Source organism: Bicyclus anynana, chromosome 8 (assembly GCF_947172395.1).
Source record: "Bicyclus anynana chromosome 8, ilBicAnyn1.1, whole genome shotgun sequence".
NCBI lineage: Eukaryota > Metazoa > Arthropoda > Insecta > Lepidoptera > Nymphalidae > Bicyclus > Bicyclus anynana.
In genome coordinates this window covers 13705948-13721459 of record NC_069090.1, presented here as the reverse complement: position 1 = coordinate 13721459, position 15512 = coordinate 13705948, and the positions used below count along the sequence as shown (strand labels likewise).

The following is a 15512-nucleotide window of genomic DNA, read 5'->3' as shown; positions in this document are numbered from 1 at the left end:
AAAGACGCAGGCGTCCGCTAGTATTATAATATGTAGGCAAAAATCAATAACCAAAAATAAAGAAAGATGGTCTTCGAATTTACATTCTATTGTACCTAACACTTGTAAAATTATTTTTCAATTCAGTAAAAAATAAGCAGTGAAAATCTACTTACCTAGGAAAATAAAATTACGTTCTCAAGTGCTCAAGCCAATGATAATTTTATACTATAGATCGCTTACGTCACTACAAAATCACCGCAAAAAGTGTTCCGAATAATAGGCTACAACACAGAGGGCACGCATGCACAATTTTGTCTTTAATTCCATATATACATTTATGAATATATAGTTTTTACACTTCCTGAACACACAACTCGACATTGTAGACGATATTTAGGTATTATTTGTAGGTATAAATAACGTTCGTTGTTGACAACAACTAATATTGACTAGGCTATAAATTTCCTCTTTTTAGCGCCTCGTTTTTCCTGCGCTAGTAACACATCTAACAGTATTTAATATCAATGGCTCAAGCTATAAAACATATCATTGTTTTGAATTTCAATGTTTCAGAAATAGGAAATAGTAACGCATACTAAAATAAATTTATGTAAATTAAATTTTCTTTAAAATAATGATATTAATATTATATATTATAGAATTAATGATGATTAAAAATTATCTAACTTATGCGTCGTATTATGGTCGGCCTCTGATAGATGGAAGTAAATTTGGTAAGCACTGAGTTAACTCTCAACTATCCATAGTAATCGTCTACTATAGACTAGGTTATAATATACCTACCTGCATTATGTGATGATGGGATATGATGGGAATACTGCATTTTATCACTAAAGTAATTAATTAATTCAGTTTATATGATGGAAATCTCTAAGGTCCAAGTTGGAACGCGGTTGATTAAAAATTAGAAAATGCTTATACAGTCATGTTGAATAATAGTTTTACGCAGTGTTGCTCAACCCCACCAAGTGGAGTGACGACATCAAGCTAGTCACAGGGATTCACTAGATGCAGGCGGCTCAGGATAGTGATGTTTGGAAGTCCCTACTAAAGGCCTATGTCCTGCAGTGGACGTCCATCGTCTGTTATATGATTATATGATGATGAGGGAGGTTTGGCCTTCGACCGTTAACATGGCTGATAATAATACAGTAACCCAGATAGTTAGGTACTTACCTACTTCTCTAAATCCAGTATATCACCTGATATTTGGTGCCTGCTCTGCGTTGAAAGGTTTATTAGGTGATAAAGAATGATAACTCTCGATTGTGGCATTAGGTAAATATTTTATATTATATGTATCTTTTTTTAGGTAAATATTTTATATTATATGTATCTTTTTTCAGCATTTATTCAAGCGCCTTACGGTAAGATTATTATTTATTAAATATTAATTATCTAGTATCCCAGGGAAATACTATCACCGCGAAACATTTCGAATATTTCGCGGTAATAGCCTAATAGTCTTCTGCCTCTCTTACCGAGATCGATCTCCAACAAACATTGCACTTTCGAAATCATAATGCGTTTAAAGGAGTAAGTAATATTTTCGCAATAACACTTGATTTTACGGTGAAAGATACAATTGCCTGAGAGATCTTCATAATATTCGTCTCACAATCAAATTCGTGTGAAGTCTGCCAATACGAGTATGCTTTTCGTGGATTATTATGGCCAGAATCCATTATACAGCCCGTGCCCTGTATAGTTGAGGTCCGCGGTTCACTCGCGTAGATCCCATTTCTATTTGTTCCATCTATCTCTGTGCCAAGTTTCAATCAGATCGGTTCAGCCGTAAATACAAGGAGTAAACACCCATTTATTCATTCATATACACTTTCGTGTAATTAGTGGGATTCCAATTTAAAAAATATATATAATTTTACAGCTAACACAGTCAAGATACAAAAAGATACAGCGGTACAGGACGATATTGTAAGTGTACGGTGGCCCAGTGGTATCGTAAGATATTATGTGGACGAAAAAAGTTACGGTGAGGATTTTAAGCACATATTACTGAATTTCTAAATCGCATGAATTTGGCTAAGTATCAATGACGAAAGATGGAATTTAGATGAAGCCATCCCAAAGAAAAGGAAATTTAAATAGTGTGATACAAACTCCGGTCTCTCATATATCTAGAAACAGTAGAATAATGAATATGCATGGATTTTTAAACGTAACCCGGCGGGAATCAGCAAAGGTATCTACTAAAAACTAAAGACAAACAACACCTCCACGTCGTTTCACGTTTTGGAATGTTCTGTCTTCTTTTTTTCAAGTTGTAGCTCGCGCTTGACTACAATCATGCCTGATGAAAAGCAATGATGAGGTCTAAGATGGAGCGCGCTTGCTTAAAAGATGCCCATCGACTCTTGCATTGACGGTGTTTAAATTGTACGTGTCAGGAAACACAGACGCCGGAGAGCATGCCACATTCTTTTAAGTAAGAACATAGCTGTAGGGAAGTCCTTTATTATTTTATAGCCTATGCGAAACTGCCAAAAGCTTGTTGCACAACAAGCATAAAATTTTACTTTCCTCTTGAAAGTAAAATTTTATGTCTGGTAAGAAGGCTTGTTTCGCTTGTTGCACATAGGTAATAAAGAAGCCTGTTGAAGACGTAGAAATAGTTTTTTGAAAAACTTCGACAGACGGGTAGGAAATAAATGGTAAGTCTATCGGATTCTGAATTCCAGTCGAATCCATCATACTCAGCAATGCATGTACCTATAAAACAAGGCAAAAATACCATAAAAATCAATTGCCAATGCCAATACCTGTGTCTGTACCTAAAGTAGGTACTTGTATTATTAATGAATGCAGAAATCGAAGTTCTGTTCAGTGCTTATGCAGAAAAATAATGATTCTCTGTTTTTTTAATTTTTCATTGGAATCAGACGATACTTTCGACGTCCATTTAAAAACGGCGATTCAAATAATACAGCGAAGCTCGTGCATTAAATTTACGAGATTAAGTGAAAAGTCTACAGATAACATTACTTGGATTCACATTACAAATCCCGGAAAAGACCGGAAATGTATTCACGAACCAAGCTTTATGGATAGTGGAGAAATTGTAAGCGTATATATTTTCTCAGATTTAAGCTGTTATTCTAATGAAGATGTACCTAATCGTATAATATATGATAGGCCTATAATCACCAATATCATGTCTGCTTTGAATACTTTAAACAACCTCTTGGAACTGTAACATTTTTTCCCTACATCATTGAGCGCATATATTTACGATTCGGTACAAGTACGTCATCTAGGACAATTAAGCACTCTCTTGGGCCTCTATGCTGTGGGGGCTATGGGGGAAACACAAGCATTTCTACTTTTTAACAAGCAAAGCAATAAGCAAAGCGTCTTGCAGTGGTATCTTGGAAAAAATATGTAAACATATCACCCGAAAGCAACCAAAGACGACTGCTTTCAGAATAATGCAACAGAAGATAATTATATATCCTACATTCTTCAAGTTAAATTCAGTCATCTTAATGCTTTTTACACTAGCAGCTTTATTACGTTGTGCATAATCAAAACTCTTGGGAACCGAGTGTACACCACGACAGAGAGCATACGCTGCTTTCTTGTTGTAACGTAAATTCAGAAAGTGCTAACGGCTAACAACAAAATGCAGTTTGTCTCTACGTATATTATTGGGGCAGTAAATGATGCAATCGGCGAGTGCCGAACCTTAGCATAAGTGTGGTAAGAAAACAATTCTGAGTCTCCTGACATTGAGAGTGTTTTTTTTAAAATAGATCTCACAGAATTTCAGGCATCATTGTGAGATTTCTAAACCATTGGATTAGTTCCAAAAATTGATTATTCCATTTCTATATTAATTAATTTGTAAGCTTGTGGTTTAGAGATATTCGACATTATTTTTCTTTTTTAACTATCTAGGTAGAAGTTTATCTAGGTTCTAGATTCGACTGTGCGTTGATGTCAGTCAATCTAGTAGGTACTTGGTAAGTTTCTTCTTTTAATTAATACGTTAAGCTGCTGTTACTGGCGTTGAACCTTCCAGATATTAGTGTTTGGTTATGATTGTTTGAAGACAAACGAATTGTTGCACACACTACTACATGGGATCGGCGTCAAAGACGAGGTCACTCATCCGCATCGTGACAAATACATTAGAGTACTGTGGGATAACATTCAGCCCGGTATGAAATTTGCACTTTCTTCAGTAGTTTGATTTGGTACATTTGTATAACTGTACTGCAGTTACCGTCTCGTTAGGCAAGTCGCGGTAATTTTAGGTAAAATTGTTAACTTATAAGATTTCAAAGTAACAGGACTCTACCACCTAGGTATAACCATAGATTTTATAGCATATCTTAGGTGATACTTATGCAATTCAAATTATATGTACCAACCATCCGTTACCGTCTGCAAGTTGTTCATATTTTTATACACCACCCATAATATTTCACTATAATACTTTCGTAAACTTAAGGTTGTCTGGACGAGATTGTTATGAAGCGATAAGGCTTCCTTTTTGTATCTTACTTCTTATTTGATTGTTATATTGTTTGTTTCCTTGTTTTGTGGTGTACAAAGTGTTATAATCTATTATTTGAATTCACCAGCATACCGACATTTGTATCATAAGCAAGCAGAGATACAATCCAAGACTCTAGTTGAATACGATCCTTTGAGTGTGATGCAGTTTCACGATCGAGCTTTCAGCAAGAATGGACGTGCCACTATAGCACCTTTGGTAAATAAATATACCTATATGTATAGTTAAGTCGGTACTATTTGACATTTAAAATATCTGGAATTAGATAACTAGGTACACATTTACACTTTCGACTCTTGTTAGTGTAAGTCGTATCTCTACATAAACATAAATTTTGTGGCACTATGACCATAATAGTTGTAAGACTGTCCATTTGATCACTTCTGTGAGTGACTCAGTTCTCCGACACTGCATCTATTGTATTGTATGCACTCCTTTTTAAATAAAATTTGTGATAGGGCCTCCGACCGTGGCTTCGGCTGGGCATTCTAACCAAGCACATAAAACGTGCGGCCTTCGGCCGCGCGCTCAATTGTACACCAAGTTACGGCCGGGGGTTTGTGATAGGGTCTCCAACCGTGGCTTCGGCTGGGTATGTCACCCAAGCATATAAAAATCTGGTTTAGTAAATAACTTTTTAAATACAATCTATTTACCAAACCAAACGGTATTAAAAATAAATTTGTATGCAGAGGAAGTTATAATTGTTTCGTATTTCGCACAAACTAAAGATCAAATGTATTTATTACTTTACGATGAAACATATCATTTACATATTTCAGGAATCTGGTTTACTGATTTCCCCATCGGAAACATTGTCACAACTTGATAAAATGCGTTTAAATATGTATTTTGGCCACGAATGTAATAAAAGAAAAGTGTCTAACATATTACAAACATGTAAAAAATCATTGAAGTACGTAGAAAAAGATGACGAACCCGATGGAGAAGATGAAAAAGTTACAAGTAATGGTGATGAAAATGAAGGTGATCGAAATCCAAAGGTTGAAACAGCAAACGATGAAGACGTGAAGATAGTATCAGTAGAAACAATCACAAATCATCCGGGACATCGAGTAAAATTTGTTGAAGGTGAAATCATAGTTATAAGTGACGAAGTTAACGAGAAAGATGATGATAGACAATATGAAAATAAAGTAGAAGAACACACTGCACAATATGACGGTGAGCTAGAAGAAAAACGATCAGATGAAGTAGGCGAAGAAAAAACCGAACAGCATGAAACACGAGAAGAAGATGTTAGCCAAACCAAAGATAACAGTGAACAAAGAAAACTCGCATATAGTGAAAGTGATGCAGAAGAAAATAAAGAAAGCACCTATATTGAAAAGTCTACAGAAGAAGTCATAAATAAGGACACTGGAAGGACTGGTGAAAAAAAATTGAATTCTGCAAAGAAACAGCTTCATGAAAGTGTGTTTGGAAATAATGTCACAGACAATACAAGGAAGAACGTTAAAGAGGCAAATGAAACAAAAAATGGTAATGAAGATAGAAATACAGTTGGAGCTTATAATAAGTCATCAGAAAGTGATATTGAATCAAATATCACGAAAAATTTAGTTTAATGCAGTTTTACATTGGTATATAATGAAAATCGGTTCAATAAAATAAGCAATTCCATACATATGCTCTCTATAAACAAAAGAAATGAAAATAAATTAACAGTTAGATTTTTCACATTGACAATACTGAAAATTATGAATATGACTTTTATTAATTCAATTTATTTCATTTTATTTTCCTATAATTGAAATATTTTAAAAATGACATGCACTAAACAAAGTATAGGTATAGGTAGGATAAATAGCTATAAAATGTGGAAAATAAATAAATTTTTTTTTTATTTTTTGAGTTAAATAATTCGCGTATGCTGTTTTCTTTTTTCGCATTCAGCCGTATAAATTAGATTAATCTTTTGTACATCGGTCCAGCTCAGTCCTTGCCAGTGGCCCATTGCCCAGCCATCATTCTGAAACAAAAAGTAAAATCGTAAACGTATAATACGCGTATTTTTAATTGCGGACAGCAATTTATCCGCGTTTAACTTCCCGTTCCCGTGAAAATATTTGGAGAAATATGGGTTCATGTTACTTGGTGAATATGTAGCTTTCTATATGTAATAGTAGATTGTTATACAAGGAGCTAAAAAGACCCATTTTAAATGAGGTATTTTTAGGGGACGACCCGTAAGGTGAGGGCCGCTAAATAGAAACCAAGTTAACAATGGGTTTAGCCTCGGTGTTACACTATACTTTTCACTACGATTGCGAGAAAATATATAGAATAATTCAGTAAGTACAGTATTCTATGTTAGAATTATTTTTGCAGACGCAGCTCAATAAAAATAAAAAAAAAAGTTACGCATTCCACATTTCGGTGCAATTTCAAATTTTTGTTAAACAATCAGGGCCTTACATACGAGTATGTACTTGTACCCACCTATGATGATTTAATTTATGAATAAAACCTCCTTCGTTTTAGTTTTATTAGTAAAGAATAGTATAAATAGAGATAGTCTCAACTTAAAGCAAATAAATGAAAAAGTACAATGCATAACAGGGACAATTAATCTAATAATTAATTGTTATTTACGTAATTATCTACTATGTCTGAAAAACAAATAACTACGTTACGTGATAAAAATTCCAGCATGCATGCGTTGACGTATAAAGAATTTAAAGTTAACAAACATGTAATTTATAACGAGAAAGTTTGTAAGTTCGTGCTCATTGAAATATAATATTTATGAGTGAGTGCAAAGTAATCGTGAAAGTGCTAACGCTAACAGTTACGTGGGATCAAGTGTTTGAAATTGAATGAAATGAAAATCTCTGTTTTAATCCTTTTACGTGGCGTTGAAATGGGAGAATAGTTTACCCTGGATCCTAGGTTTAGGCACAAATAACCGTCTAAAGGCAAAAGGCACAAGTGCAGAAAAGATGAGGTTACGGTAACGGTAGTAAAATAAGATGAAAAGAAGCCAAGCGACCCTCTGTCGGATATGACTTTATACTTACCCAAATCGGATACATGATCTTTGTGATTCCGTCCTTTATTCGTAGCCAAGGATAGTGCATGACGCTCTGATAGTCATAGGCAAATCCTGCAGATGCGGCTGGAGGCAGCTTTGTTTTAACATCTTCAGATAATTCTGTTTCAAATACATAATAATGTTTTAGTATGGGGGTAACTTAGAGAAGTAAGAACTTATTTCCCTGGGAAATGGGGCGGGCCCTAATGTGGGACGCTACATGCGTCGACACATTAGCACCGTATCATATCAGGGAGACACAATCAAGACCGAATGAAACCGGTAAGTGGCTCAAGTATGCCTCTCTGACAGAGAGTTACATATTTGTACCTTTTGCCGTGGAGTCGCAGTGCCAAAAAATTTTACCGAATAATTTCACCGCGTCTAGTTGCCTCGACTGGTGACAGAAGGGCTGGCTCATTTTTTGCGCAAAGGATCAGCCTGGCTGTCCAGCGCGGAAATGCAGCCAGTATTCTTGCCACCATTCCACGTTGGCATGATTTGTATAGTTATTAGGATAAGTTAGCTTAAGTTCCATATTGTATTTTTTCTCAGGGTAACTTGTATTCGTGGTTTTTATAAATATTTTTATTAGAGTCGACTAAAATACTAAGCCCACGTTTATTAATAAAACAAACCTTCGAGTCCCACCAGGAACTTTTGCAAAACCCGCGGTGATTCCGTTGAGGTCCTATTAAAGAGCCTACGGCAATTATACAATCAGTAAGGGAAAAGAAAAGCTTAGGGTGCATTGATCTTGATATTCCTACAGGAATGGGAACTACAGGCATGTAAGCAGGGCACAGTTACTAACCTGGAGGGAGATTACTCCATTCAATGTGAAGAAAGTAATCCCTATCGTGCATGTTGTGTTGGTGGTCCAGCCCTAGCATGTGGACGAATACGTGGAGCAGATCATTCACAGAGTTGAAACAGTCTGCATTGATTGTCAGTTCCTGCACACAAATATCATTGAAGTAAAACTTTTGTGTGCACACTCGATTTGAAAAGCTGGTGAATGCGTGACGCGAGCATTAGTGTAATCGGGCAAGGCAAACAGACGTTGAGATTCAGGTCAGTGAAGATAGAAAGAGAGACAGTTACGGCGTTACGGATAGTGCAATCGGGCGATGCGAACGGACGTTGAGAGGGAGATATAGGTAAATAGAAAGAGACACAGTTACGTTTTGTATGTTACTGTAGGAGCTAGAGAGAGAAGCTTTACTTCAGTCATGTAGTTTAAAAACGCACAATCGTATTTTTATCGTAACCGAACCGAATTAATTGTTTCACAAGTAAATATAGAAAAATATTTAACATAGATCTGTGATCTCCACACTAGGATTCTCTGTATTGTGGTAATCACTTACTTTCACAGCTTAAAACAGAAGTTAGTTAAGCAGTCAATTAATTAAGTAAATTAATACCGTGACTGTGGCTGACAAAATTTCGTAATAAACATTTAATGGAAGAGCATCGACACACTCGTAGGATAGGTTTCGCTCTGTTCGTGCGTAGAACCTATCTTATCCTATATCAATGTGAATTAAATTTTCAAAGTGTAATCTAATAATAATTTAATTTAAATCTTTTTCAAAACTTAACAATTAATGTAGAGTGGCTATAGCAACTCTACACTCTCATTTCTATCTACATCTATACTAATATTATAAAGCTGAATAGTTTGTTTGATTGTTTGTTTGTTTGTTTGTTTGATTGAACGCGCTAATCTCAGGAACTACTGGTCCGATTTGAAAAATTCTTTCAGTGTTAGATAGCCCATTTATCGAGGAAGGCGATTATATATTATCCCCATATTCCTACAGCAACGGGAACCACGCGGGTGAAACCGCGCGGCGTCAGCTAGTATTTTATAAAGATTATTTTGTCTTATAAATGATATAGGATGACATGATCAGTATTATTTGCCTTGTTTCCATTTGGTCGTCCAGGGGTTGGGCACTGACATCCTGACTTTGTGGAGTGGACAAGCGTTAGCACATTTGCAGCATGTCTTCTAGCAGGCGACTCCGGTAAAACTGTCACATTATGTTTTGAAGGTGTTCTAACTGTTTATAGAAAAACTATTATTATAAAATATTCGAAATATGTATTAACAAGCTTATTATTACTTATTAGCACTTATTCTCATGCTCAAATATTAGTGTGGTTTCCAAACATATCCAATTGTTTTGAAATCTCTAGGGCGAATAGACGTGTTAAGTACAGGCACTTCATTTATAGTTAACTAGCGGATGCCCGCGACTTCGTCCGCGTGGAAATCAATGTAAACTTTCAACCCCTATTTCACCACCTTAGAAATTGAATTTTAAAAATCCTTGAATCACATTATATTTTGTATTTTTTTTTAAATGAATGACATTCCATACAAACTTTCAACCCCTATTAAACCCCCTAAATTTTTAATTTAGGGTCAAATGGTAGTACCCTATGGTTTGCTTTAAGGTTCTATTTACCATTATACCAAAATTCACCTTTATCAAATCAGCCGTTTAGCTGTGAAAAGGTAAAAGACAGATAGACTTACTTTCAACCCCTTTTGTCTTGCATTTAAATTGCGCAAATATACCCTACAAACTTAAAATCCACGTCTGCATTTTTAATTTTTCTTCTAGAACACAAACATATGTTATGTTTAAGTATTAATAATGTAAGTTGTACTAGTAATTACCATATCTACGTCTAGATTCACTGGATGTGTCTTCATCACCATTAGTTTTCATATAGCTCGGAGTGGTATCAGGTATTGCATTTGTAGTTGTTTCGCTTCCAATAAGAGTTTGGTTTTCTTTTTGTGGTTCGTTATTTGTTAAAATAGTATCATTTCCCTTATTAGATTCATGTTTTGTTTCTTTTTTAATAGACATTGCTTTACTATGAATTTCAGCAGCAGATCCGTTATCATCCAACTCATCTGGATCGGTTACATCCCTGAACTCTATACAAGTTTCTTTTTCAATATGATCAAAAACTGCTTTTATGTTTTCTCTTTCTTCGGCAGCTATAAAATTAAACTTTATTAATAAATTGCTATGTCAAAAACAAGATAAATAGAAACATATTAAGAAGAGGTCAGCGGCCTTACCACTAAGAAGGCAACCTTTGGTTTATTTTTTTTCATAAACCAAAGGTTGCCTGGAAGAAATCATTACTTTGGTTTACCTTTAGCTTAGGTTTTGTTTTCTGTATTTAATGAAAAATTGCAACTCAAAAACAATTAGACAAGGACATTCTGCTATTTTTTCACAATATTGTATTACACAATACCACGCGAAAATTGTATCTACGTGGGTAAGAAACATGAGAAACAACTAGATAAATGATAATGCTGAAATTGTACTTACAAAATTCTAATTTATCTTTTATTTGATAGTTAACAATTCCATATGGCCATATTCTATCTTTGAAATAATCTTCGATTTGTTCCGGTAGAACTTCTTCTGGCTGGGGTGTTTTTTTTACAACACTTGGACATGTTTTCAGTAAATAGTCTTTGTTGCGATCAACACATTCACGGCCGTAAATAATTCCTATTTTTTCTACATCCATTTCACTCAAAACATTGCGTTGACCAACTTTGTTATCAGACTATAAATGTATGTAATATACAACAATTAATTAATTAATTTACATAATTTTATAATGTATACTAATCTGTATGTGGTATTTTATTAAGTTTGAAACTAATTTTGTGTAATTCTATTTTCTCTGTGTTGTTCTTTACATCATTATCATTTCCCTTATCCCACTTATGTGGGGTCTAAAAAATATGTCAGTCTTTGGTTTTGAAATATTTTTAATGGTTTTGGCTTGTGATTTTACGAAGTCAACCCTCCTTGAGAATTCTCAGTTAGGTGTGTTGTTCTTTACGTTCGATTTTAAGAAAGCAATGGTACATCCATTGCTTTATTTAAATCAACCTTTTTTTTCTAGACTTTAAATTAAGCAATTTAACCTTAGAAACTACAGAAAAAACAGTTGTATAATTTCGGAATTTAGTCCTACTAAAACTATGAAAAATCGCATTTTGTATTCGTACACTGTTTACTTCATTTCACAAGTAGGTAGTTATTTTATAGTAAGTAATACGAGTATATTATGGTAAATTTCATATAATAAGATTAACTTTCAAGCTATAATAATAATAATTTTGATTCTCACTTACGTTTGTCATGACAGTTATTTGGCCATTTTTGGAAAATGCCCGTGGCGGATAATGTAAGACACTGGCGTAATCATATGGAAGATTCAATAATCGATCACCATGTCTTGCTTCGAAATATTTTTTATATCCTTTAAAAGTGATTAATAATAATTAATGACAAAATATCGAAGTGAACAATATTGTACCTATTACACTTAAATGATTCAAATAGGTATAATGTTAATAAAGAAAATAGAAGTTTAAATTTGCTCTACCAGGCTTGATGTTATCCCATAGAATTGTAATGTAGCGATCTCTATCGGAGCGCGTATGTTCATGGGAAAAGCCAAGGACATGCATAATTTCATGTGCTATCTCCCCCTGTGATAAGCAATCGTAGCCAAGAACCACCATCTGATACAAAGAAAACAGGAGTTAAATTCGCTACGAGTAACTAAATATAAGAAGTTGTAAGGCGGTTGTGGAAGCTTTTTCATATTTCCTTTTCCAAAATTGTCTGTAAATTTTAGTATTTTATGTGGTATAGGGTAGAGACATGTCATACTTTACCTGAACACCAGTGTTAGGTTTGCGTTCATTGCTATGAACACATTGCTTTACACCCGAAGGATTAGTTATATAAAGCCACTCGACATTTTGCAATGATTGTTCATCTACTGGTTTTTCTCGAAGACGTTGCAGCCTGATGCAGGTTACTTTTTCAATATAGTCAAAAGCTTTTATTATGATGTCGGAGATAAGAGAATCTGCAAAATTGTTTCAATACACATGTCAATCATCATCATCATCATATCATCAGCCGATAGACGTCCACTACAGGACATAGGCTATTTGTAGGGACTTCCAAACATCACGATCCTGAGCTGCCTGCATCCAGCGAATCCCCGCGACCCGCTTGATGACGTCAGTCCACCTGGTGGGGGGTCGACCAAAACTGCGATTACTAGTGCGGGGTTGCCATTCTAGCAACTTGGGAACCCAACGTCCATTGTCGCTTCAGCTTCGCGACACATTGAGCTATGTCGGTGACTTTCTCATATCAGATTCGATCACTCAGAGCTACTCCGAGCATAGTTAGTTCCATCGCCCGCTGTGTGACTCTGAGCCTTCTTATGAGGTCGTTAGCGACCAAGTCTCGGAAAGATAGGTCTGGCATCAGGCACTGTTCGAAGACTTTTGTCTTCAGGCACTAAGGAATTTTGGACGAAAAGATGTCGCGAAATTTCCAGATTGCGGCCCAGCCACTAGGATTCGATTTACGATTAACTATAGCTGGGTGGAGCGATACATGAGCATTACACATTATTTTCGTTTTGGCCATGTTCATTTTCAGGCCCACCTGTTGAGAAACCCTGCTGTAGTTGTATTAGTGTATGTGTATTATACACAACACTAAAACATATACATGTGTTTTTGTCTGTATGTCTGTTTGTCCTGGAGTTGGAGTGGCAGGACCGGTTTGAATTAGACTTTCACTGGTAGATTATGTTCTCGCGAGATTTAGAAAAAACTTAATTTCACTTGCAGTTGCAGTCAAAGGCATCCGCTACTATGTCATAGAACTAAATATATTGATCCTGAATTCAGATATAACTCGCAACTAATTATTATTATTTGTACTTGCCATATGTATTAGAATCAATGTAGTAAGGCAAGATTCCATGTTTCCATTTCTTGATCCATGGTATCTTAACGTCATCAACTTTTGAGCTTTCTTCTGGTGTTGACGTATCTTCAGCACTGAGTGGACCAAAAAGTTCAGCCGGTCCAAAATTAAATCTTCGATGGAGATTACTTTTAATTACCTACAAAATTAGTAATTTGATGTTTTTATTAACAAATGTCAATTACCGCCCGCGTGGGAACTACGTTCCCGTGAGAATAATTTATTTTTATTTATTTAATACTCTTTATTTGTACACCACAATAATTAAAAAAAACAAGCTAAACAAAAGTAGAATACAAATGGCGGCCTTATCGCTTAGAAGCGATCTCTTCCAGGTAACCTTAAAATCATCATTATCAAGCCATATTCGACTCACTGCTTAGCTCGAGTTTGAGACACAAGGGTTAAATATAGCCTTAATGACACTCACAAATGACGTGGCTTTCTACGAGGTTGTAAAAGAATTTTCAAAATCGGTACAGTAGATCTAGAAATTACCCCTACAATACCACAAACTTTACCTCTTTATAATATTAGTAAAGATTTAAATTTTTACCTTGGTAGTGTTTTTAACATTCCTCTGTCTATATGTAATTTGATTGCCATTTTCTTCTAAATCATCGTATAACTGGTCAACAATATTTTCAACTCTCATTATATCTTGTTGTCTCAAAACTGGGTTATCAATTGTGTTAGAATCAACGTCTCTCTTTAATCGCTGCTTTGATGGTGACATATTATTCATGTTAGATGTTTTATGTCTATTGTTTTCTTCGTTGAATAGCCTACATATTTCCAAAGTGTCTTGTCGTCTTTTTTCAATTAATTTGCTGTTAACTGATAAAATATATTATAGTACAAATAATTTATTTTGTACTAGCGGCTGCCCGCGACTTCGTCCACCCTTAGACCTCTTTAATCCAGGCCTTACAGTAGAGTCGCTGTAAAAATGTAGTAACTTCTCCCGTTTTCCCAACATTTCTCTTCACTGCTCTGCTCCTATTGATCGTAGCGTGATGAAAAGTATACTATAACCTGCCCAGGAGTATGAAGAATAATTGTACCAAGTTACGTTAAAATCCGTCGAGTAGTTTTTGTTTCTATAACGAGCATACATACAGACAGACAAACAGACAAAAAATTTACTGATTGCATTTTTGGCATCAGTATCGATCACTAATCACCCCCTGATAGTTATTTTGGAAATATATTTCATGTACAGAATTGACCTCTCTACAGATTTATTATAAGTATAGGTGTCATCAAACATTAATAAAAATGTTTACCTTTTTTAACACTCAAAGAAGGAATTACACAGCTAGCTATTAGAAAATTATAATATAAAACCGACGATATGAAAACAAATTTGGAAAATAGAATGAAAACCATTCTATTCAACTCAAAATGAAAATTTAAAAACGAAATATATTTTCAATTGTAATAAATGTTATCGGGAAAAACTGTGAAACTATATGTAATATGTATAGCGCAATTTATTGCAGCGTTAACATAATGTGGTATGTTTACTTAACTTTTATTGTTTGCCATAATATGAGTATAAAATCAAACAAAAACAATAATAAAACATAGAGGTACAAAGGTAAGGTAAAGATATCACAGAAATGTGTTAAAATGTTGTTTAAATAACGTAATACACCAGTGGCACATCGAACTTACAATCAACAGTATGTTACTTCTAAGTAGGTACAGTAACTTAAAGTGTTAATGACTACTGTTTTTTTTTATTCTTTACAAGTTAGCCCTTGACTACAATCTCACCTGATAAGTGATGATGTAATCTAAGATAGAAGCGGGCTAACTTGTTAGGAGGAGGATGAAAAACCACACTCCTTTCGATTTCTACACGACCTCGTACCGGAACGCTAAATCGCTTGGCGGTACGTCTTCTTCGGTAGGGTGGTAACTAGCCACGGCCGAAGCCTCCCACCAGCTAGACCTGGACCAATTAAGAAAGCCTCAATCGGCCCAGCCGGCGATCGAACCCAGCACCTCCGTCATTAATCATCCATTGCGCATACCACTGCGCCACGGAGGCCGTCTAAGG

General features: G+C 35.1%; 2 protein-coding genes across 2 annotated transcripts; one reads left to right on the top strand and one right to left on the bottom strand.

Moving 5' to 3' along the window:
- The first annotated feature begins 4100 nt into the window (after positions 1-4100).
- On the top strand, positions 4101-6224 carry LOC112051569 (uncharacterized). Its single transcript, XM_052882884.1, has 3 exons — positions 4101-4181; positions 4508-4738; positions 5323-6224. The coding sequence occupies exons 1-3, from the start codon at positions 4101-4103 to the stop codon at positions 6127-6129; spliced, it is 1119 nt and encodes a 372-aa protein (XP_052738844.1). The 3' UTR covers positions 6130-6224.
- Positions 6225-6341: 117 nt separating this feature from the next.
- Positions 6342-12534, bottom strand: LOC112051570 (uncharacterized; the record flags this gene model as incomplete). The annotated part of the gene is made up of 9 exons (XM_024090276.2): positions 6342-6533; positions 7582-7715; positions 8410-8551; positions 9525-9664; positions 10288-10617; positions 10961-11204; positions 11782-11909; positions 12036-12174; positions 12331-12534. Coding segments are annotated over 9 exons (1578 nt in total), but the record flags the coding sequence as incomplete, so codon positions are not given.
- Between the last annotated feature and the right edge of the window lie 2978 nt (positions 12535-15512).